The sequence below is a fragment of the Pantherophis guttatus genome, chromosome 3 (genome assembly GCF_059756535.1).
Source record: "Pantherophis guttatus breed Tessera chromosome 3, ASM5975653v1, whole genome shotgun sequence".
Classification (NCBI taxonomy): domain Eukaryota; kingdom Metazoa; phylum Chordata; class Lepidosauria; order Squamata; family Colubridae; genus Pantherophis; species Pantherophis guttatus.
In genome coordinates this window covers 100,265,561-100,290,631 of record NC_142065.1, presented here as the reverse complement: position 1 = coordinate 100,290,631, position 25,071 = coordinate 100,265,561, and the positions used below count along the sequence as shown (strand labels likewise).

At 39.2% G+C, this 25,071-nt stretch overlaps 1 protein-coding gene across 4 annotated transcripts in view; it reads right to left on the bottom strand.

Annotated features, from left to right (window-relative positions):
• TPR (translocated promoter region, nuclear basket protein) overlaps nt 1-25,071 on the bottom strand; it is a 61,539-nt gene that overhangs the window by 20,028 nt on the left and 16,440 nt on the right. For all 4 annotated transcript variants that reach the window (XM_034409609.3, XM_034409611.3, XM_060690104.2 and 1 more), the window contains exons 13-31: nt 23,974-24,081; nt 22,909-23,135; nt 22,107-22,270; nt 16,848-16,987; nt 16,594-16,742; nt 15,038-15,200; nt 13,748-13,882; nt 13,078-13,218; nt 11,741-11,909; nt 9,682-9,848; nt 7,855-8,007; nt 5,975-6,091; nt 5,040-5,243; nt 4,725-4,909; nt 3,940-4,087; nt 3,185-3,322; nt 2,652-2,783; nt 1,585-1,715; nt 114-324 (exon numbers count right to left, since the gene is read on the bottom strand). In XM_034409609.3, coding sequence (XP_034265500.2) covers nt 114-324; nt 1,585-1,715; nt 2,652-2,783; nt 3,185-3,322; nt 3,940-4,087; nt 4,725-4,909; nt 5,040-5,243; nt 5,975-6,091; nt 7,855-8,007; nt 9,682-9,848; nt 11,741-11,909; nt 13,078-13,218; nt 13,748-13,882; nt 15,038-15,200; nt 16,594-16,742; nt 16,848-16,987; nt 22,107-22,270; nt 22,909-23,135; nt 23,974-24,081 — 2,982 coding nt within the window. The remainder of the gene's footprint in view (nt 1-113; nt 325-1,584; nt 1,716-2,651; nt 2,784-3,184; nt 3,323-3,939; nt 4,088-4,724; nt 4,910-5,039; nt 5,244-5,974; nt 6,092-7,854; nt 8,008-9,681; nt 9,849-11,740; nt 11,910-13,077; nt 13,219-13,747; nt 13,883-15,037; nt 15,201-16,593; nt 16,743-16,847; nt 16,988-22,106; nt 22,271-22,908; nt 23,136-23,973; nt 24,082-25,071) is intronic.

Here is a 25,071-nt window from a genome sequence, read left to right as displayed (position 1 = left end):
AGACAGAAGTATGACCACTGGTACTCATCAAGACTACATAAACCTGAAAACTATCAGGTGCTTCTAAGCTATGCTGGTCAACTTTCACAGACCATGAATGGCAAAAGCCTTACCTTATCATGCTGTGCTTTCAGCTCTTCATATTGAGTCTTGTAGCGACGTCCAATTTTCTTGACTTGAGTTATTGTCTTGACTTTCTCTTGGATGTCTACTACTTTCATCTCCAGGTCCTTTTGAAGGTTTTCTTTTTCTGTTTTTGTTTTTGTAAGATCTTCCCGGAGACTCTGCACCAGATTCTGTGTTGTTGTCAGTGATGCATTTGTTCTTAAAATTAATTGAAAAAGAGTTAAATACAAATGAATACAATATACAACTGCTGTACTTTTTAAAATTTGAACAATTTAAATGAATATTTGGTTTCAAAGATCCAGTTAAAAAGTTTCAAAGAAATGTTAAACTTTCAGATAACATTTATCAGGCAGATAAAAATCTAATATCTGCAGGAAATATCATTTACCTGTAAACAAGAACTGGTGGAACCACAAACTATACAAAGTAATAGAAAATAAAAAAGCTAAAGTGTTTTGGGACTTTAAAATTCAAACAGGGAAGCACCTGCACATAACACTCCAGTCTTTTGTCTTAAGCAGACGAGAAAGTCTGCTTAAGAAACTGGTGAAATCAGAAAATGCAAAGATCTGTAAATAGAATTAGAACAACTGTGATAAAAGAAAGCAAAGAAGGTAGGCTCCTCAGGTGCAATCCCTAAAACGTCTGGAGCACCACTTGAACACCATTGGCTTTACAAAATTGCCACCAGTCAATTGCAAAAGGTACAATTTGGACCTTACTTGGAGCAATTTATACCCCGTGAGGTTACTTTTAACACCAGCAAACAACAACATCTACCTACTCTAGGCCCTTGAGAAGGCCCAACAATGGATAAAATGCCAACCAAAGGAGCATTTGGTCTGCTTTGGTCTGAGTTTAGGAAATTTGTGATTTTACTCAGACAGCAAAGGTCTTTCCTGGGCCCTCTTCTCCTGACTCCTAATATTCTACTTCTGAAAAGTGAGTGATGGAGTACTGGGTCAGGAAAGTATGAAGAATATAGTGACAGTATTCTATACAAATGTTATTCTAATCTGTCAAGAAAACTCTGGTTCCAAGTCTCCATATACCTCATCTTTGGAGCTGGGCAAAGATTTTTCTCATCCTGTGATTTGAGATAATTTAATTGGAGATTCAGGGGAGTGAAATGAGGATGTAAAGCATTTGTTCTACTACAAAAGCTTTTCAGCTACTATCATATTGTTCAGTTTTATCCACATTGCAGGAAGGAGGGAACGATCAAACATGGAATACCAAGAAAGCAAGATGCAGTATATTTAAGAAATGCAATACAAGAGTACCACTTAGGCAAGTGGAACAAGAACATCTAATTCCCCACAAGTAAAAGTTGAACAAACATAGATGTGATGATGTTTTGAGCTCATGTAAAGGAATACAATATATTAGTTTTCAGAAAAGATCTCACAGTACCCTAGTGTTTTTTCAGATCATAAGGCATTCTTTAGAAATCACCTTGCAATTTCTGCTTTAAGCCTGCCTATTTCTTCACTTAGCTGCTGAATGCGTTTGTTGTTCACCTCCTTCTCTGAAAGAAGCTTCCGATATTCTTCAACATCTGCATCTTTTTGTTGGCTCAGTAAATGCTGGAAGAGAACATTAAACAATCTTAAACTTAAGGCAGATCTAGTTTTAATTTAGTACTCTTGTGCATTTCAGAAAGTGAAAGAATGTAAAAGTGAAACCAAGACTAATGTGGATCAAAATGACCACATCCAAAGGGTTTCTTCTAGATCAGCAGCCCCCAACCTTTTGGGCACCAGGGACCGGTTCTGTAGAGAGATTTTTCCACGGATCAGAGGGGGCATGGTTTCGTGCGCTGCCTGCATCCTGCAGATGGGACTTCACTTGTTTGTGCAGACTGGTTGCTGGCATGCCATGAACCAGTGCTGGTCCATGGACCAGGGGTTGGGGACCCCTGTTCTAGATACCGTGAACCAATGCTATAAGTAAGAGATTCAGGGGATTTAGGCTACAAATCTGATACGTAAGACGAGAGAGAGGAGGGAGGAGGGAGAGAGGGATGGGGGAGGGAGGGCAAGAGGGAGAAGGGAGGGAGAAGGAGAGAGAGAGAGAGGGAGAAGGAGAGGGAGGAAGATATATACTACTACTTCCTCACCACTTATAACTGATACTTTAGAAGAAAAAAATCTTATGAAGACTAATACTTGTAACTTTAGTTTTAGGGGAATTGTACCCATGGATATTCTTATTTTCTCAAATAATCTGCACCCATGAAACTTTCTCACATTTCATTATCGTATGAAATGTGAGAAGTGAGAAATAATGAAATGTTAAGCTTCTTCATACGTTAATTGCTTTCTCTCTTAATTTCATTCTTTTCTATATAGCATAAGGTATATCACAGATATAGATTCACAACCCTCGACAGTAACTATTAAAAAACTTCTTTTTTACTTTTGTTCTCTCGTTCTTCCTATGTTTTCAACCATTTTAAGAAAGCAACTGTTTTTAATTCTATAGAAACACCATGCATGCTCTAGAATCTAAAAGGAGCTCACTTGAGTCCGGGCTTTCCATCGTTTGACATCCTCTTCCAGCAGCTTTTTCTCTGCTTGAAGCATCCCACTTTTCTCACTGAGCTCAGCATTGGATTCTTGCAGAGGCAAGATATCAGCTTCCAGTTTACGCACCTGAAATCATCACTGGGGAGAATTACTTGGAGCATTGTTTCCCCATACAGTCAAAATACAACATTTGTTTTTGTTTGAGAAAATAAATAGCTTGTTGTTTTGTATCTTTTAATATTTCACCCGTTTGTTGGTAAAAAGACTACGGTTATAACCGTAGATAAGATATAAATTTTAAAGGAGTTTTTATATTTTCCAACTTTCCACAAGTCAATAATCCGTTCTTGTCCATTCTGCAAAATTTAGGAGAACGAAACAGTTTTTTTAAAATAAGTACCAATAGTGCAATATTCTTTCAGTCCTGAATTAAATGAAAATCATAGATTTATAACTGTATAGGCAAAGGACTAATGCAGAGAATTTGTTTTAGTGGTTTCAAAGACAAATTTAAAATTCATACTAACTTTTGCTTGCATTTGCTGAAGTTCTTGTTCCAATTTCTCTTTCTCCTCTCTTAGTATCTTATTCGTTTCTATCAAAACATTCATTGTCTCTGTCTTCTTCATTAACTCTTCATGTTGAGCAATTGTTTTTGCAGTCACCTACAATACAATGCAATGTTCAAATCCAAATATATGTGCCAAATTCCTAACTTGCTTTCCATTTTCAGTTTTTCATCTCGAGAAATGATTACTTATAAATACTCCCAAATGGAGGTCATACAAGAAATACAATGTAGAACTGAATAAGATCCATACGCCCAGAGAACTAAGCCTTCTCCTCCTCCTCTTATAATTCTCATTGCATGTATTTTCTGTTACAGAATCTTATGTAGTAACAAAAATTCTAGGACATTTGTGTACTCAAGTTCAGAGCCAACTATTATATGTCAACCAGGCACATTTGGCTTTTACCATTATTCTACACATACAGCAAACCATCTTCCAAGAGAACTTGGCACCAATTATATACCTTCTTAGACAAATCTCATGATTTTTTTCAGAGAATCATTAATTTAGTTTTTCAGGATCATGTATCTGGCATTCTTTTATGTACCAAAAGTAGCATTTCTGAAAACAAGTCAGTGGTATTGCCTAGATATTATTAAAGCGATATTTCTTGATAATATGTGCGGTCTCGTAATAAGTTGTAATGCTTGTTGGTTGGCTCAGAACCATCATTAAAAAAAAAGGATAAGAAGGAATGTGTGGATACATACTTGTACTTTCTCCCTCTCTGCATTCAGACTTTGCTGCAGCTCATGCAGCTCTCTTTCTAAATGTTCCACCTGCTGGCGGTAACGTAAGCTCTCTACTTGTGCAACCTCAAATCGAGTTTCTGCAATCTCCTTTTCTCTGCGAATAAACCTGTCATGGGGGGAAAAAATCCTAGTTAACTTTACAGCTCTCCAAAATAAGTCTTGATGGGGGTTTTTTTTGGTCCACAAATCTAAACATTTAGATATTTTAATTTAAAAAAAAAACTTTGAAATTTAAATATACACCTCTAAAGAAAAACAGGTTTGTTATTCACCAAAACTGGGATTTAGTTTTGGCACCATTGCACTCTAGATCTGAATACATCATCATTATTTTGGAATGAAGGATGAATGATTGAGTTGTCCTCCCAGTCCTGGGCAGCTTGCATTAGTGGGTATATGAACAAGAGACAATCAAACCTCAAATAAGATATAAACTAGATTTGGAGTGGGAATTTAGATTCATCTCTCAATCATAGATCCTTATGATCACACAGTAGTTAAATAGGTAGAGAATGTATAGGGTAGAAATTCAAGACAAAGGAGATGAAGACAATATCATTGAACAATATTTGTTCAATATCATGGGTCTTCTAACAGCTGCGCTGGTTCGAAGATATTTTCATGTTCAACTTCTCACACACTGCGTGCAAAGTGAGCTGCAAAATGTGAGTATGGTATGCATGTGGTACCATGCAAGCATTAATCAAAACTGTATTAGATCAACACATTGAAGTCAACAATACCTGAGAATTTCTACCATTTGTTCTTGTGATTTTCCTTCTTCACTGAGAGACACATTCAGGGCTCCTGACCCGCCTTCCTTCATTGAAGCCATCATCTTGTTGCTCAGAGTTTCCAGCTGTTCGTGCAACAGTTGGCTTTGTTTCTCTAAGTCTTCACAGCGAGACGCAAGCTTAGAAGCTTCATCCTAGGAGAGAGGACCAAAACTGATCATCCCAGAAATTTAAACAAATAAATTTGAATTCCAAGACTAGGCACAGCCATAAAACATGCCAGATTGCTAGAGTCAGGAAGAAGGAAAAAAAAACACCCTTCACCTTTAATGCTCTTTCTCGTTCTTCCCATGAAGCTCTGCTCTCTCGCAATGTGGATTCTGCTTTTTGGGCTGCTTCCTCTAATTGCTGCTTTATTGTGGAATTCTTTGCAACTTGGTCCTTGACAGCTTGTAAAGCTTCAACGTCAGAAGAATGAAGCATCAGCTCCCGTTCATATTTACTTTGAGCTTCAGCAGCTATCTTTGCCTATAAGAAGCCAGAATTTTCACTGCTTCAGAGTTTGTAAGAAATTCAATGATTCAGTTTCCTTAAGGTTGCTTCCTAATAAAGAGATTTATACTTGCTGGCTAAGCGAAATACAAATGTATCTATGTAGAGAACAAAATCACCACCAGCTACAAAATCACCATCAGTCACCATAAGTTCACCATGAATGTTCCCCTAAGATTTTGATATAAATGTTACATTAGAAGAAAATAATTTCTTCTAATGTAACATTTCATTACTGAAAAGGGGTTCAGTATTATTCAAAAAAGAGTGCAGAGGACAAATAATACCAAAACAGAAATAATATATAACTGGATACTCCCAGAAACATAATGTACAAGTTGAAGTCCAATGTTGTATGCATGCATATTATTTCACCATTGACTTATGTGTATGAAAACATAATGGGTGGTCAAAAAGCCCCCTGTTGATTTATTAAGGATCTGTGGGTGGAAATAAAAGCTGATGTATTCAATCTCTTTCAGACTCTCAAGAAAAAAAAAATCATTCCACATCACAGAACAGCAACAATAACAGAACATTTAATTTTGAAGCGTCTTCTGCGAGACGGAAAAATTAGTGTTAGAATGCTTTCTTCATAATTGGTGTACACTTATTACTGACATGCAAAAGTGACTCTAAACCATTTACCCAATTTAATCAATACTTAATTCAACTGCAAAGGTCAGTCAAACATCTGAGAACCATACTTGCTCTTGGCAGTCCCGTTTAGCTTGTTGTTCATTGCTGAGTGCCGCGTTTGCTCTCTGGAGAGCTTCCTGAAGTTCAGACTTCATATTGGAGAGGTTTTTCTTTAACTCGGAAAGCTACAAACAAAGCATCAAGGGTCAAATTTCCATTTCTTTTAAAAAATGTTTATCTAAAAGAATAGTATAGACTTAGGTTTTAAAATAACAATGATTAAAAATATCTTGGACTTGCCTAACTTAAGGTAAAGTATTTTCAGCACTTTAGACAATAAAACTCCTTACCAAGAAATATACTTAATACATTTCTGCTTACAGATATTCCCAAAGAAATATTTTTAATACAGTTATAGAGGAATCTAAGGACTTTTTAACATACTGCCTGCCTGCAAACTGTCAGGGTAGAAGTGAATCAAGAGGCATTTATGTTATCACATCTTTTTTTTTGTGGTGGGGGGTGTCTTAAAATGTTCTTGTGAAGCTTGCTGTTGGAGGGGATTCAACTGAATCATAGATATTTAGCTTTGGGATGAGACAGGGTCAGACAACCTAAACTTTTCCATATCTGCAACCAACCATTTGCTGTTCTTTGGCATACTTCAATTTGGCCATTCTCATACCAGATTTCTGATCTGTGAAAGATCAAACTACAGGAGAAGCAGATTGATGGAAAATGAAATCCGATACTATTCTCAGCAGACATGGAAATACACTTTTTCCTATAAATCCTTAGACCTTTGAACACAGTGACTGAAACCATCATTGAATGAATCTTTCTATTCTATAAACAGAACACAAATTGCAGATAAAAAGTATCTGGATCTCTAAATCTTTTTGTACAAGCCTTTTTCTGCTGCCACAAGTTTTAATGAGTAAATTAAAGCTACTTAACCCTTAACCAGCTATATACAATGCCAGGTATACTCAAACAGCCAGATGCAAGGTCTTTGACCCCCAAAGATAGAAATAGATATACAGATACTCATTCTGGCAAGAGAAACAGAGATAGAGAGATGGACAGAGAAAATTTCAGAAAGAGAATATAATATGAATGAATATCATGATTCATTTTGATTCCAATTGCTAACATATTCATATTCAAGTAACAGAATTCAGCTGAAGCTGATGGATGTTTCCGTCAGTTCGGGAAACAATTCTCTTCACTCTAAATTTCCATAACTTCCAAAATCTCCCAGCTGAAATTGCACTGACAGTAAAACGGCCAAAATTCATTTCCCTCACTCTTCTGACAGAAAACTTCCCTGGATTAGCGTTTTCCATCAATAAAGAGAATCAGTTGTATCTAGTAATATGATTTCTAAAGAAAATGTTTTGGAGAAACATTTGAAATTGTTAAAAATTTGAAAATTAGTTCAAGTTTTATCTTAATTGTGCTAAAACGAGCAACAAAGTGCTTGATTTTCAGTTCTTCCACAATTCCTTGGAAGAACATAATACAGGATATACAGAATGACAAATAAAAGCAGAGCAACTTCCCAACATCTAAAATAACATGTCCTTGAGCTATGTGCAAACTTTGAAAGCAAGGGGTGTTCCAAAATGTTTCAACAAGAAAAAAAAATGAAGATCCAGAACAGGAACACTTAGAACTTCTTACATGTTGTCCATATACTACTTCTCTTTTCTGGTTATTTATTTATTTATTTATTTGGCAGTATTTATATGCTGCCCTTCTCCCGAAGGACTCAGGGCGGCGAACACAGGTTAAAAACATACAGTGATAAAATAATAAAATCCCGTTAAAACCAAATTAAAATCAATAAATAATAAAACCCAAGAATCAGCATCAGCCCATTTGTTGGAATAGCCAAGTGTACAATAACAAAAAAGTCTGATGCAGAAAAGAATCATGTTAGTTATACCTGCTGTTCCATGTTTTCTATAGCTTTACGTTTTTCATCTTGAAGCTCCTGTTTTTCTTTCTCAGCCTCCATTAGTTTCTTCTCTAGCTGGGAATGATACTCTGAGGACTCTTTCAAGCGGGTCTCAACAGTGGCCCGAACCTCTTCAGTCACCTACACAGAAAGATGGAATCAAGATAAGAGTATATATAAGAGAAATGCATCGATGCAATTGTATTTCAGGTTTCTTCAGCATGGAAAGTGTAATTTATGTATCTAAAAGACATTTCTATGGCTCCAAATTGACTTAGCAGCTAGTCTTCTCATAGCCTGAGGAATATTTTTCCAAGGTCAGCTACAAGTCTGAAAAACATTCTTGGAATAATAGCATGCTTATGCTTTAGAGTTCCAAAAACAAGCAAAATACCCATATAAATAAAACATTTGGAGAAAGGCAATGCCACCACAACATTACCTATGTGTTCTTATCCCATTTTGAAAATATATTGTTTCAGATGATTCATCTGACTCAATCAACGAAAAACAGAAAGAGGAATGTAAGGGTTAGACATATTGCAGCATCTGATGAAGTCAGGCACGCCTTGTGAAAGCTTATACCTTTTATTTTTGCTTAGTTGGAAAAGGTGTTACCATTCTCATGATTTCTTGCCACCATAGGCTCTCTTTCTACAACGCATTCAGAGGCAGCAGGCATTCAGAGAGCATATGTATTTTATAAGGGATTATATCCGATGAAGCTAAATCAGTTTACAGGACATACAGCAATTTTTGCACGAAGCATTCACTTCTTACTTGTCTGTTCACTGCTATCAAGGTGGCTTACTACGTTCTGAAAAGCAATGTTGAAAAGAACCTAACAGAATAATTAACCAGTCAAAAGTTTAGAGCAAAACAATTAATTTACTCCAGAGCCTTAAAAAGAAGTATTCTGCTGTAACAAAAGAGAAATATAGATAATTTTGGAAACATAAAGTCAAACTAACTGTTTTTATCTATCATCTGTTATGTTTTCAAATGAAATAAGAAATGACAAAGGGTTAAGTGGATGAAAAAATTTTTTTTTTTGATGTATCATTTTTTTTACAATATGGATGGGCAAACTCAGCTTCCCCTAATGCTGCCTTTGTATTTTCAAAAGCCCTTTTGACCAATGAATAACTGTTACCTGATATTTTGAGGGGATAAAATACATGTGAACTATGGTTCAAGACTTAATCCATTAAATAAAGAAACCCTATGTATCTTCAAACCAAGGGGAAAAACCAGCCAAAAATGCCAGCCCAATCCATTGGTAGGATGTTCCACCAGCTACTTTACATTAACCAACTACTGAAAGACTTGATCATTCCCTTCTTCCTTCTGCCAAATTAGGTACAGTCCTGGCCCACCAAAGATTGGCTAGTTCTAGCTTAAAGCTAGAAAGAACAAGCTGTCTGAATTTCATCTGAAAGCAAACGGGCATTCAGTATCACTGAAACAAAATATAGATGATACAATCAGGAAGTCTTTCATTAGATGGCAATCTGACTACAACATTCTGAAACTGTTCAGAAATACCTACTAAACATATCAGAATAACTTCCTAAGGATTGAACCGACCCTGGTCATGGCCATTCAACCCCAGATTTGTCAGATATAGGGGACAAAAAATGATTGTGGTCAGTCAGGAACAAGGCTGAAGGGCCAAGTGCTCCTCTGATCCTTAAAAGGAATACACGCATGTTACATGCATTTTCCTGATGAGAAAATTCTCAGGTGGAATTTCATCAGGAAAACAAAGTTCCATAGCTGAATTATATTTAGTGGATAATATTAAAAACATATTACCTGCTTTTCTTTGTTAAGGGATTCTTCAAGGCTCACAACCATAGTTCGGTACTGCTCCACATTACTTGTGGCAGTCTTCAGCCTCTCCTTCAAATCATTAACTTGGTCATCAGATTGTCTCAATCGACTTACAAGATCATCCACATCCTCTCCAATACTAGACTGACCTAAAAATTTGGAAGCAATTATTAAATAGGGATTTATTATGTGAAATAATAGCACATTTATAGTACATTTTCTTAAAGTACATAATCTTTTCTCAATGGTTTAATAACTTTCAATATTTATTCATAAAGGCTTTTTAACACAAAAAAAGAAAAACTATAATCAGCAAAGAATGTTATGAAATTTAAGTGCTTGTGAATCTGGCAAACAGATAAAATTGGCTGTAGCTGTTTCACTCATCATACAAAAGGGCCTGGTGGCTCAGCAGACTAAAAGCATTGTGATTAACACCAGCTGTCTGCAATTACTGTAAATTCGAATCTCACCAGGCTCAAGGTTGACTCAGCCTTCCATTCTTTCTAAGGTAGGTAAAATGAGGACCCAGTTTGTGGGGGCAATAAGCTGACTTTGTATAAATATACAAAAGTATAAAGGCTATTGCTTAACGCATTGTAAGCTGCCCTGAGTCTCCGGAGAAGGGCGGCATATAAATCAAATTGGAAGAAAAAAAAGAAAAGCCAGAAATTAATTTGGTTTACTAATTGTAAACCAACATAATGATTTTATTTATTTATTTTTATTTGATTTGATTTATATACCGCCCTACTCCTGAAGGACTCAGGGAGGTGAACAGCCAAAATAAAACACATAAATACAAAATTTAAAACAAAATAAAACCGAATTAAACAATTTGGCCCAAGACAGATTTAAAACACCCCAATAATTTAAAACAGATTAAAATTTACAGTTTAAAAAGGGAAAAAGGGAAAAATTAGGCCAGGCTAGCCTGATGGAATAAAAAGGTCTTAAGAGCGTGGTGGAAGGTGCGCAGATCCGGGATCCTCCGTATCTCCGGGGGAGCTCATTCCAGATAGTAGGTGCCCCCACAGAGAAGGCTTTCCCCCTGGGGGCCGCCAGTCGACATTGTTTGGCCTACAGCACTTGGAGGAGCACCTCTCTATGAGAGCGTACAGGCTGGTGGGAGGCTATTGGTGGCAGCAGGCGGTCCCGTAGATAACCAGGTCCTAAGCCATGGAGCGCTCTAAAGGTGATAACCAGAACCTTGAAGCACACCCGGAAGATCACCGGGAGCCAGTGCAGCTCGCGCAGGAGAGGTGTTACATGGGAACGCCATGTTGCTCCCATAAACACCCACGCGGCTGCACTCTGCGCCAGTTGGAGCCTCTGGGTGCTCCTCAAGGGGAGCCCCATGTAGAGAGTGTTGCAATAGTCCAGGCGGGAAGTGACGAGGGCATGAGTGACTGTGAGTAAGGAGTCCCGATCCAGAAAGGGACGCAACTGGCGAATGATCCTCCCACATATGGTGGCACAGCAGACTAATAGCCTGTTATTAACATTCATCTGCCTGCAATTACTGCAAGTTCGAATCTCCCCAGGCTCAAGGTTGACTCAGCCTTCCATCCTTTCTAAGGTAGGTAAATTGAGGACCCAGTTTGTGGGGGCAATAAGCTGACTTTGTATAAATATACAAAAGTATGAAGGCTATTGCTTAACGCATTGTAAGCTGCCCTGAGTCTCCGGAGAAGGGCGGCATATAAATCAAATTAAAATAAAAATAAAAATGTCAGTCTACCATTGCGTAGGCTATAGCTCAGTCTGTTTAACAATGCAATATCTTCAACTTCCACAAAACAGTATACAGTAACACCCCACCAATTATCATTTTGGGCCAATGATAAATTAAATTTGAATTGCATCGTTCAGAAGATGTATTTTAAAAGCCCTCACAAAACAGCACCATGAAAGCCTTATATTCAGCTTCTTCAAAATATCTCTGGCACTCTGAATTCTACTCATCATGCTGAAATTCCTCTTCCCTGGTTCTCACATTGGGTATGGGTTCTAACTGGCAACACACCCTTTTGCCCCTTACCTTGGCCAGGAGCTCTCTGCAATGACTGAGAAGCTATTTGAGCTTCCATATTGTGGAGCTGCTGCTTTAATGCTGCTATCTCCTTTTGAGCATTCTTCAGCAGCTCTTTTGTATTAGCATGAAGATTCACTTCAGTCTCACACTGTCTTTTAGCATCCAGGAGGTGAATCTGAGAAGGAACATCAAGTACCTTACTTCACATTTCAGCACCACATTTCATTTACCCAGAAAACAGTTTAAAGTGCACTCTTTACCTAAATATCAAGATTGTTTTGGCCTCAAAAATATACTCAAAACAGAACATTTAAACTTACCATCTTTTCATTGCTAAATAAATATTAAAAACTCTTTACCCCAAAATGTAAAGGTGTTGAGATTTTCTTAGAAACTGAAATCAATCATTCCCCATTCTGCCCACGTAAAAGGCTATATAATTTGTGTGGTACAAAACACTGCATCCACTGATATAAAAGCACTACAAGATTTAGTGCTCAAAATATCCAGATAATATTATCCTGTCTCCCGCTGGTATAGAAGAAAACCTAGGGCTAGAGAGCACTGTTGTAAATACCTGGCTTTCTTAAGGAAAGAGAACTGAAAGACAGGAGAAAAATATAATACTTCTCCAGCAGCAAATGAAGGGATGGAAGTCAACAGAGATATACAATGTTCAGATACAATGAATCCTTTTACAAGATGATCACAATATGCAACATCACAAGTACAGCACACATAATGTGCCTTGGCGTGATCTTGGCTACCTATGAAACCAGATGACAAACTGAACAGAAGCGGAAGCAGGGAAAAAAATCCTACTACTGGCAAGGATGATCAAAATACCTACTACCTGTGCCAGAACTCAAACAGTCATGTTGGAGATCCATTAATATACCTCCATCTCCCCCCCCAAAAAAAACATTCCAAATGTGCATTCCAAATGCACATACAGTAATTTTAAACAAACTTTTCTATTTAATAACAGAACTCCTCCTGCTCATCCTCTCAACGTGAGAGGATTGTGATGGAAAAATGTTTTAAATGTGTTCACTTAAGTCTACATCAAATTAAATTCATTGAACTAATTTTTAAAAAAAATTATATTCCATTTCCAAACCAAAATAACTATAAGGAATCTTTTGGATTCTGCTTTAGCATTCTGTATACCCTTAAGATACTAAACCAGAACCTAACTAAACTTCCAAATAAGCTTAAATAAATGAATTCCAAATAAGGAATTTATAATATCTTGAATTACAAATGGCAAGATGCCTTCCTATTAAAAGCGACTACTTAGAAAGTCATCCAAACATCTAATTTCTTCAGTTTCCAATACTTACATCCTGATTTTTCGAAAGTGTGTGTCTTTGCTCCACCTCATTTTCCAGTTTTTTCTTCAGCTGGGCTATTTCTCTTTCCAACTTCTCTATTTGATTATTGAGCCTGTGTCGAGTTTCTGTCTCTCCCTTTTCCAAAATTACCTGGTAAAAAAATACATTTTGTTATGCAGTCTTCCTGCCAAATGTTGTTTATATTCAAATCTTGTTTATATTTATTTACCAAACATAACCAATAACAGCATTACAGATCTGTAGCATGTGGAACTTAATGATGCTTCAGGATGTTTTTGGTCCATATCATTAAATATTGTGGAGAAGTGTTTCCTCTATCTCAGCAACTTTAAAATGTGTGGATTTCAACTGGGCTGGCTTGAGTTAAATTTTAAACTGATTTTAAATTGGAATTGTTTTAATTACGGCCAAAATATTTAATTATTTTAAACAGTTTTTAGATTTTGTATGTCTTGTTTTTACTTTGGCTGTTCACCGCCCTGAGTCCTATATTGGAGAAGGGCGGTATAGAAATTTAAACAAACAAACAAATAAATAAATAAAACTTCTAGAATTCTGGGAGATGAACTCCCAATGTCTTAAAAGTCACCCAAGTTGAGAAACACTTTTTAAGGAGAATAAAGAGAGAGAAAAAATAATGCAATACAACTGAACATACCTGAATAGATTGCAGATTAGTAAGGAGCAGATTTTGTCCTCTATGTTCTGCTATTAAAGATTCTTTTTGCTGAGTCAAACGAATTTCGGCCATTTTAAAAATATCTTTTTCCTTTTTCAAATTCTCTGCTCTCACCTTAGGAAGAGATATTTCATTTTACATTAATTAATTCAATTCACATCCACATTTTAAATCCAAATTTATTGTTCAATATCTGAATACATCATGTTAAAGTAAACTGATCAACTCATGATAAGTTCTGCTTCCCTTCCCCCCTAATTTTGGGGATAAATGGTAGGAAAATATAAGCAATTCTGTAGAAGAAAATAACACTGTGATTCTAGAATGGGTGTGGGCATATGAAATTATTATACTCCTTCCACTCGATTCTTTGTCTCTGATTTTTTTTTTAAAGAAACCTATCTTGTTTTCTCTCAACGTCAAACTTACAGAAACTCCAGAAAGAACCAAGTAGGAACAAACTGGCATGTAATCAGCATATATCAGTATAAACAAACCAGTATTTCAAAGAAGGTTAGTTTAGTGAAAGATCATGATAACTCTATTTTATTATGCTTGTATATTTATCTCACATTCCTTCCAAATTCAATTTGGCTTATGTATTATTCTTACTTTTCACAGAAGCTGTGAAAAGCTGTTTTACAGAAAACCTACAACCGTACAAATTAGTTAAAATATTAAAAATAGTTAAAATAATTAAAATGATCTGTGGTTAAATGCATGATAAAAGAGTTACATTTTCAAAGTCTATTTAAAAGAAAAGAAAACAGTTAAAGCTTTTGGCTCAGAAGAGAGTTCCTTCAACAACATTTGGGACAATTACAATGAAGACTTGAGAGTAACAAGCCTAAGATTGTACATGTGCAAGTTTTTCTTTAAGATATCCTTAAGACTTTTCATGGCTGAAAGGAGATTTGGAGCTGGGCCACTTGGGCCAAATGTCTCTTTATGCACTGGATCCTATTTATTGATCACAACAGCAGCAACATCACTGATGACTGTTACTTAGTTGGGTAATGCAAGCAAACAACCAAGTTCAGAGAGCACCAGGAAATCCATAGTTCCACCCTGAGCCACAGATATTAGTTGAATGGTTCATCCAAGTAAGTCTGCTGCAGAAAAACTATATTTCAATCCTTACAATCCTCCACAGTCAAAATAAAATATTTCTGGAGGATCCCGAATTGGAATTAAACTAAAGGAGGCTTATTAGAAGTCTTTGCCATTACAAAATAAACAATACTGTAAAAAATAGCCAGTAGCAATCACCTCTGCAACATTTAATTTTTCATTGGCTCCTCTTAATTCTTGAGTCATTGTGTTGATGATCTGTTCTTGCTTTTGAGTAGTTGCTGACAGCTTCTGAATTTTCTCATGCAGTGATGTGATCTCTCGCCGATATCCCTCTACATTATCTTGTAACATCTCATAACTTCACCAGGAGGAAAACCATTCCATTGTAATTGATGGAAGCAGAGAAAGCAGAGAGGAAAATCAGAAAAAAAAAATATTTTAAAATGTACAGGGAGTAAACAAGGAGAAAGAAAATATTTGGAAGATTCTGAAGTGGTTGTATCAGCATGAAGTGCAGAAATAAGTTACTTTGCGATAAGTGGGCAGCCTATAAATTTGTGTGTGTGCGCGCGCACACATTATAATGGGGAATGTTTTCTGTTCATGGTTTCAACAATTCTAGTAGTAGCAGAGTACTTTTATTATTAAAATTATTAAATTATTTATAAAGTACATATGAAATAAAATAAATCTCTCTTCCACTTTTTTTCTCTCTGTAGTCATAACCACTGAAGAGTCTCCAAGTTCATTCAGATAACCCGAGGTGTTCTTTTTTGAAGCAATGATGCGCCCTGCGCGCACGCATGCACACACAAAATCTCAACTTCGTTAAAATATTTTTAATGGTCAATTTAGTGTTTGAGAATACTGAAAGGTAGCCTGCAACTCTGAATTAAGAAATGACCTATTCAGACAGATACAAGCAACATCCTAAATTCTTCAACAACATTTCCCCCAGTATTTACCCTAGTAATTATTTCAGAATTATATCTGTGATATGGGAATCACCTATGGTAATTGGCTAATGTATGAAAACAAAAATCAAATAAAAGCAATTTGATAATGAAACAGAAATTATAGAGAACCGAATTCTATTCTAGAAACGAAAACTTTTCAGCTTTTCTCACTTCCACCCAAAAAGAACAAATTATTCCCTCTATGAGGGGTAACAGAAAATACACATTTATTCCCTATGAGTCTAGGCCTTTCACTAGGCAGTGTATCCATATGTGTTAAACACAATCTCATGTTGAAAACAGTAGCTTGAAACTAACCATGATCACCAACACACAGGTTTAAGTATAGCCAAAAAGAGAATAGAACGGAGAGGGAAACAACAAAAACCAAACATATGGCATTCTCAGTTCCAAAGCTTAGATGATGCTTTGGTGGCGCAATGGTTAGAATGCGGTATTGCAGACTGATTCTGCCCACAGCCTGGAGTTTGATTCTGATGGGGGTCATGGTTGACTTAGCCTTCCATCAGTAAAATGAGGACCCATTGTTGGAGGCAATATCTTGACTTTATAAACTGCTTAGAGAGGGCTGTAAAGCACTGTGAAGCGGTATATAAGTCTAAGTGCTACTTCTAGTGCTATTGCTATTGATGTTACGCTGACCAAATACATAATTTTCAAACACTTTTCCAAGAAATATGCTAATTGAAACTGGAATTTTCTTATTAGTAGTGAAACATGCTAAATCAATTGTGAAGAGATTTCTTTTAATGAGTGTTCTTGATTTTAGCTTACCGCTTAGAGGCAAATTCAAGTTGGGTAGAAACCTTTGTATTCTGTGACTTCAAGTCAGTAACCTGTTCTTGAAGCTTCTCATTTTGTTCATTCAGCAGCTTGTCATTCTCTGCCTTTTCTTTCTTATAGTTCTCAAAAAATTCCTGCAGCTGTGGAGTGTGTGGAATAAACAAAACCATATAGAGGTAAACAGAAGGCTAAACAAAAGAAAAACATATTTGATTTTGTAAGTGTGTGAAAAGCAAAACCCATACCTGTTTAAGAGCAGCCTTTGCTTCTGCTGCTTCAGTTGACTCGATCACTGGGACTGATGTTGGAGTTGAAGCTGGAAGGGAACCTGACAGGCGCTTAGGGGTTGATGTCAGAGACAGTTCCTCAGGCAAGATGCTTGAAGCTAAATTATATCAAAAAAGAAAATTTGGAATCCATGGAGATTGTACGGAGTTCGTGTCCTGAACTCACAACATCCCACTGAAGTCAGATAAGAGAAATCCTAACCCAAGGGGATCTAAAGAGATTTATAATTGGCTGAAGAATTGAATCCAAACTCCCTTGTTTTAAACTAACAATCAAATCATTTGAGCATGCTAGCTGGGAGCCTCATACATGGGCCACATCACGAGCTTCCCAAACATTTAGTTGGCAAAAGGCATGTACCATCAATTTTAAAAAAGTGGTTGAGGCCAAGACAAAAAATAAATCTTGACTCATTTATTTATATCTAAATGTAATGAGAATCAAATACAATTAATGCAGTTACTCTCTACTCGTGTATTTCATAGTTTAGTCCTTTTGTCACATTTAAAATTCATTTGGTAGCAATATCTGATGGGCTTGTGCATCTCTACATAAATGTTATCTGTTCTGAGATATTCACTGGCTCTGGCATTCAGAGCTACAAACACTAAATTCAAGCTGTTCCATAATTTGATGAAATTATCACCATGACAATATGCAACAGAATAAAAAGGGAATGCTTCCTACAATGCAGCTTGACTTCTAGTGACTTGATAGACATAGTCATGTAATTTTCTTGGCAAAACCCCAGAAATAATTTGTCTTTGCCTTCCTATGGAATTTGACTTTCCCATTTGGTTTGCAGCTTTGTTATTTCCTGGCGATTCCCATCCATGTGCAAATTAGCTTAGACCTGCTTCGTTTTCCAAGATTAGTTAGATTCTAGGACTCAGCTACACGTATAACAGCTTCAACAATACTGTTAAACAAATATTAAACCATAAACAAATACATGACAAAGTATGTCTGCTTGCTTAAAATCAAAGGCCAAAGTCTGTTTTGTCTTTCATGTCTTCATGGAAACATGTAAAAAAATCCCTAATAAAACAAGAAAACAGGAATAACTCTAAAATGTTAGCTCAGCTTTTCTTCATTATCTTTTGCTCTATAGTTCTAAGAATTCTCAGAATAAAATTAATAATTAAAAAATAATTATTTCTATTATTTCTGTAAGGGTAAAAAAAAAAAACATTTCCACTGTCCAGTTGTGTCTGACTCTAGTGGGTGGTGCTCATCTCTGTTTCCTAGCTGAGCCAGCATTGTCTGAAGATATTTATTGAATTTATTGACTTGGAATTGATTGAATGTCCCTCCCCAGACTTTGGACTATCTGGATTACCCCCAGGCCGTAGACTTCCCCCAGATTAATTAATTAACTGATTGATTAGATGTATTCGCCAACAGAACTTCTTATTCTGCGAGACTCCCCCCTCTCGCAGGTGTGGCCCTCCACTTTATCAAGGGCCTACCTTTATGACGGGCTTTGGCACCCCGAGAAGTGGCATGCTGCAAAAAGGGGATTGAGGGGTTTTTTAGGGAAACTTTTTGATAGATTTTTAAGGGATTTTAAGGGGTGGGAGGGTTGTGTGGGTTTGGGGGTTAACCCACGGGGGGAGGGGTCCGGCCCAGCTGTTAGTGGGGCCACGGAGGGTGCGGATTCCGGGGGTAAGAGGGACATTAGAGTCCATTCTGTCAAGGGCTTTTCTATCAATGTGTTGAGTGGGAGGGGCAGATATGGTGGGAGCAGGGGGCCGCATCATGTGGTGGGGGCGCGCACTCGCTATCTTCGAGCGGTGGCGCGCCCCGGTCCCCATAGCCCTTCTTGTATCCCAGGCTGTTCAGACTCTCAGGGCCCGAGCCTTCGGCTGCTGTCGTGCAATGCCAGGTCCGTGGTAAATAAAGCCCCCCTCATTTGCGATCTTATTCAGGAGGGGGGAGCGGACCTGGCAGGTATTACGGAGACCATGAGGGGGGGGTTCCCCTCGTGGATATGTGCCCACCAGGTTTCCGAGCATTCCATCAGCCGAGAGCTCAGGGCAGGGGTGGCGGTTATTATAAAGGAAAGTCTTGATCCGAGGGAGACCACTGTTCCACAGATAGCCGGATGTGAGTCCCTTTTTGTGAGATGGGGTCGTGGAGTACAGATGGGCTTGTTGATCACGTACCTGGCTCCCTGCCGCGTGGCAACAGCCCTGCTCGAGCTGCTCAACGTCATAGCTGAGGTGGCGGTTGGTACCCCCAGACTTCTAGTCATGGGGGATTTCAACCTGCCATCTGTCGGCGAAACGTCTGAGGTGGCTCGGGAGTTCATGGCTTCCATGACGGCCATGGACCTTACTCAGTTAATTCATGACCCCACTCACACGGGTGGACACACTCTGGACTTAGTTTTTGTCTCTGGTCAGTGGTCGAGTGGCCTTGATACAGGGGATATAGTCATCGAACCCTTGTCATGGTCTGACCACTCGCTCCTTCGACTGGACTTTCTAACCGCTGCACCCCGCCACAGGGAGGCGGGACCGACCAGGTGGTTCCGCCCCAGGCACCTGATGGACCCTGATAGGTTCCAGATGGAGCTTGGGCCATTTCCTGAGACTCTGGCTCATGACTCGGCTGAGGACCTGGTGGCCGCCTGGGATAGTGCGGCTGCTGGGGCCTTGGACCGTGTCGTGCCTTTGCGGCCTCTGACCCGGCACCGAACTCACCTAGCTCCTTGGTTCTCCGAGGAGCTTAGGGAGATGAAGCGCCGGAAAAGACGCCTGGAGAGTAGTTGGAGGACCAGCCGCTCCGAATCCGACCGAACACTGGTGAGGTCTCATATTAAGACCTACCTAGTGGCAATAAAAGCGGCAAAATCTAGCTATTTTGCCGCTCTTATCGCGTCATCAGATAATCGCCCGGCCACCCTGTTTAGGGTGACCCGCTCCCTCCTCCATCTGGAAGCGCGGGATGACCCCTTGCAGGGCCGAGCTGAGGACTTTGTGCAGTATCTGTATGACAAAATCAGATTCAGGAAGGGCTGGCCTCTGACTGGGTATGTCCGGACGGGATGACTGAGGCAGGTCTTGAGAGTGTTATCTGGGGGGAGTTCGATCCTGTGGCTCCCGAGGACATGGACAGGGTCCTGGGACGGCTGAACGCAACCACATGTTTATTGGACCCGTGTCCCTCCTGGTTGGTACTGGCTTCCCGGGAGGTGACACGAGGCTGGCTCCAGAAGATTGTTAACGCTTCTTTGAGTGAGGGGGTCCTGCCGGCCGCTTTGAAAGAAGCGGTTGTGAGGCCCCTCCTCAAGAAGCCCTTTCTGGATCCGGCTGTTTTGGCTAACTATCGTCCAGTCTCCAACCTTCGCTTCGTTGCGAAGGTTGTTGAGAGTGTGGTAGCGCAACAGCTTCCCCGGTACCTGGATAAAACTGTCTATCTAGACCCACTCCAGTCCGGCTTCCGGCCTGGGCACAGCACGGAAACGGCATTGGTCGCGTTGGTGGATGATCTCTGGAGGGCTCGGGATAGGGGTTGCTCCTCTATCCTGGTCCTGTTAGACCTCTCAGCGGCTTTTGATACCATCAACCATGGTATCATGTTGCATCGGTTGGCGGGGTTGGGGTGGGGGGCACCGTTCTGCGGTGGTTCTCCTCCTACCTCTCTGACCAGTCGCAATCTGTGTTGACGGGGGGGCAGCGGTCGACCACGAGGCACCTTGCTTGTGGGGTGCCACAAGGGTCGGTCCTCTCGCCCCTTCTGTTCAACATTTATGTAAAGCCGCTGGGTGAGATCATCCGTGGCTTCGGGGTGGAGTTCCATCAGTACGCTGATGACACCCAGCTGTACATCTCCACCCCAGGCCACCCCAACGATGCCCTTGAAGTGATGTCCCAGTGCCTGGAGGCCGTGCGGGCCTGGATGGGGAGAAACAGGCTCCGACTCAACCCCTCCAAGACCGAGTGGCTGTGGCTTCCAGCGTCCCGATATAGCCAGCTGACGCCATCGCTGGCTATTGGGGGTGAATCACTCGCCCCCACGGAGAGGGCTCGCAACTTGGGCGTCCTCCTGGACACACGGCTGTCTCTAGAAGACCATTTGATGGCCGTGGCCAGGGGGGCTTTTTATCAGGTTCGCCTGATACGCCAGTTGCGCCCCTTTCTAGATCGGGACTCTCTACGCACAGTCACTCAGGCACTAGTCACTTCCCGCCTGGACTACTGCAACGCTCTCTACATGGGGCTCCCCCTGGGGTGCACCCGGAGGCTCCAGCTGGTCCAGAACGCGGCCGCGCGGGGGATTATGGGGGCGACGAGGCGCTCCCATGTGACACCTCTCCTGCGCGAGCTGCACTGGCTCCCGGTGGTCTTCTGGGTGCGCTTCAAGGTGTTGGTGACCACCTTTAAAGCGCTCCATGGCTTAGGGCCGGGGTACTTACGAGACCGCCTACTGCCACCAATAGCCTCCCACCGGCCAGTACGCTCGCACAGAGTGGGCCTCCTCAGGGTGCCGTCCGCCAGACAATGTCGGCTGGCGACCCCCAGGGGGAGAGCCTTCTCTGTGACCACCCTCTGGAATAACCTTCCCCCAGAGTTACGTATAATAACAGACCTCCGGATTTTTCGTCGGGCCCTGAAAACCTATTTATTTCAACTAGCTGGGCTGGCTTGAGCTAAATTTTAAATTGATTTTAAATTGGGTTGTTTTAATTTACGGCCAGAATATTTAATTATTTTAATACTGTTTTTTAAATTTTGTATGCTTTGTTTTTACTTAGGCTGTGCACCACCCTGAGTCCTATTTCGAGAAGGGCGGTATAGAAATTTAAACAAACAAATAAATAAATAAATAAATTTCCATGATCATGTGTCCAGCATGATTATATACTGAGGCACAGGAAACACTGTTACCTTCCCACCGAATTGGTACCTATTTATCTACTTTCATTTTGCATGCTTTCAAGCAGCTAGGTGGGCAGTAACTGGGACAAGAATGGGAACTCATCCCATCACATAGTGCTTGGGTTTTGAATTGCCTACCTTCTGGTTGACAAGACCAGCACCTTAATCTCTAGGCCACCGCACCCTTTTCTGAAAGGTTAACCATGGTGAAAACCTACATTGTGACTGCTTTTAATGATGAAAAGGCTGGACAGGATTTTTTTTCCCAAAGCAATGATGCAGTTCAGAAAAAAAATCAATAAAAGAATGCCTGCATCCCTGCCCAATTCTCACCTTGCAATGGAATGGCAACTCCAGTAGTTTGGGCCAGCAAAATCCGATACATGTCACGCTGACGCACTATGGAATCTACAAGCTGCATTTGATGGCGGCGTGCCTCACGCAGCTTTTCTAGCTCAGTAATAGCTTCTCCAAGTTGATTCTGGAGCTCAGAAATCCTGTTATGGCAAGAAAAGGTTATTTATGATAAAATATAGAAATTATGGTGCCAAAATGGAGGAATGGTTTAAAAAATAGGAATAAAATTGTATTTTGAATTTAAAACAGAGATATGAACTATCACCTCTAGTACAGTGATTTTTTGCTTATAAAATGGGCAGAACAGTTGTTCAACAAGCATATTTTTATTTCTACCCGTATTTCTTCATACTATCTTTTTGAAATTTGACTAAAAGTGTAAGTTTGCAGCTAATATACAAGAAAGAATCAGTAAGTCAGTCATGCATCTGAAGCATGATCTGACAAGGCAACCAAGACCCACCTCCTTCTCCTCAAAAAAAAAAAAAAAAAGATAAAGGAACTATGGAAGTTACTGAAAACATGTAAGAGTTATGATAAAGCTTCCTTTTTTACAGTGGGAGAGATGCTGAACACTGGGTTAGCCCCATGTTTTCTAAATTTCACCATTATTAATTTTAAGCTCTTAATAATTCTTAATTAACTCTTAATAATTAATTAATTATTAAGGTCTTATAGAATTATTTTTTACTTGAACACCAATGTAAGTGTTAATAGAACCTTGATTCTAGACACCAACTCCTGGTGTTCCAAATTCATTGCCAAAGCTGGAACATACTTAGAAGAAGTGGTTTCTTGTTCTTCTTTCTCCTTTGCCTCTCCCAGCTCTCGAAGTGCCACTAAGAGGCGTTGATTTTGCTGCTGAAGTTCCTCAATGTTTCTGTAGGAAACCAGGCGCTGACTTATTACTTCAGAAGAGCTGCTGATGTCTGCAGAACTGACTTCTTCATCACGGATGACATGATTACCTCGGGCTTCCTCAAGCTCCATCAATAATACCCTTATCTTCAAATAGGAAAATAGTTAATTCACGCTATAGAACTCTATCTTCCATCAAATAAATACATATCCTCCGTTCTTTCAAATTTACAGGATATCATCCATTATCACACAAATCCATTTCCAGAGTTACTCAAGTTTCAGGAACATTTAGTTAGCGTAATTAAATCCTAACTACGTCCCATTCTTTTTCTGGTGGTTGTGACAGCATCCTTAAAACCATCTCCAAACTAATCAAAATCATACCAACATCCAATCATTTTTGCAATCAAAATTTGACAATGGCATTTCTAGGTGTTGAAGGTTAATGGGAGGCCTAGGAGCTATACAAGGCCCATAGGTTATCCACCCTTGAGTTAAAATCAAATATCAGACTATTTCAGTTATTTTCCCTTTAGGTCAGGAACCAAATTATAGAACAAATAGGATAGGATTCTTTATTCCTAGCTTCGTTCTCTTTCTTTGTCTACTTTCTTGTTTCTGAGCCTCTTTTGTTAAGTATTAGATGAACTCTATTTCATTGGCAAATTGGCTCAGTCAAGCAGTTCATCTATGTGTTTCACCCTCCTCCTATAGAATATAAGAAGTCTATTTTAACAAGGCATCTGCTGGGGAGAACAGAGAGTAAAGCTATATACAAAGTTTGTACTAAAGAGCTCAACAGTTCCCATTTTACTACTTTATGAGAGGTTTACAGATATTTCAATTTCACAATAAAAATAATTTATTTATAGATACAGGTGTGCTGTTATAACTTCCATTAAGCGATGGGTAGCAAGTTAAGGACGACCTGTATTTTCAAGTCATGTGATTCAACAAGAAATGGTGTATCTAAAGAACTAACCTGTTGTGAAAGATCTTTGACTTGAATTTCAAACCTCTGGTTCTCTCTTTCAAAGACAGAAGAATGTTTGTTTGCTTTATCAGCCTCTTCTTGTAAGCGCTGAATTTCCTGTAACCCCAAATTAAGCATTATTAAAACTGAAAATTGTTCAATGCTTTTAAAAATCTTAGTATTTGCAAAAAATAAAGAAAAAGAAGAAAAATAATTTATATCATTATTCATCACTCATAATGATTCATGTGATCTTAACATATATGTTTGTATCAGTGACAATGAATAGGTTCCTCGTTCACGGCCCATTGGGAACAGGGCCGCAGAAGCGACCAGAGAGCGTGTGAAACTCCATTTGCACAAGCAGTGTGTGTGCATGCACCCTTCCCTCCTCTGTTGCCAGCCCCCCGGAGCCAGAAAGGTTGGACACTGCTGGTTTAACGGACGTTTTAGAAAGAGAAAAAAGGAAAAAATAAACATATAAATGCTATATTAAGATTAGAACAAGCAAATTAAATCTCTCCATTGTTGTCCAATCATGGCTCCTGGTGAGAACAGTTGCTCAAATATATAAAGAAGTGACTGTTCACACTCCTGTATAGTTTATAGGGAAAGTGGTTATATTTCTATCTTCACAATGTCATCTCATTCAAACCAAATAAACATAGTCCTCGACTTACGTCCACAATCGAGCCCAAAATTTCTGTTGTTAAATGAGACATTTGTTAAGTGAGTTTTGCCCCATTTTACAACCTTTTTTGCCTCAGTTGTTAAGTGAAACACTGCAGCTGATAAGTTAGTAAATCGGCTGTTAAGTGAATCTGGCTTCCCCATTGACTTTGCTAGTCAGAAGGTTACAAAAGATGATCACATGACCTTGGGACACAACAATGCTCATAAATATGAACCAGTTGCCAAGCACCTGAATTTTGATCACATGATCATGGGGATGCTGCAGAGGATGTAATTGTGAAAAACGGTCATATGTCACTTTTTTCAATGCCGTTGTAACTTTGACCGGTCATTAAATGAATTGTTGTAAATCGAGGACCACCTGTATTACTAATCAGTACACTATGACAAATATCACTTACAAGTTTATTCTTT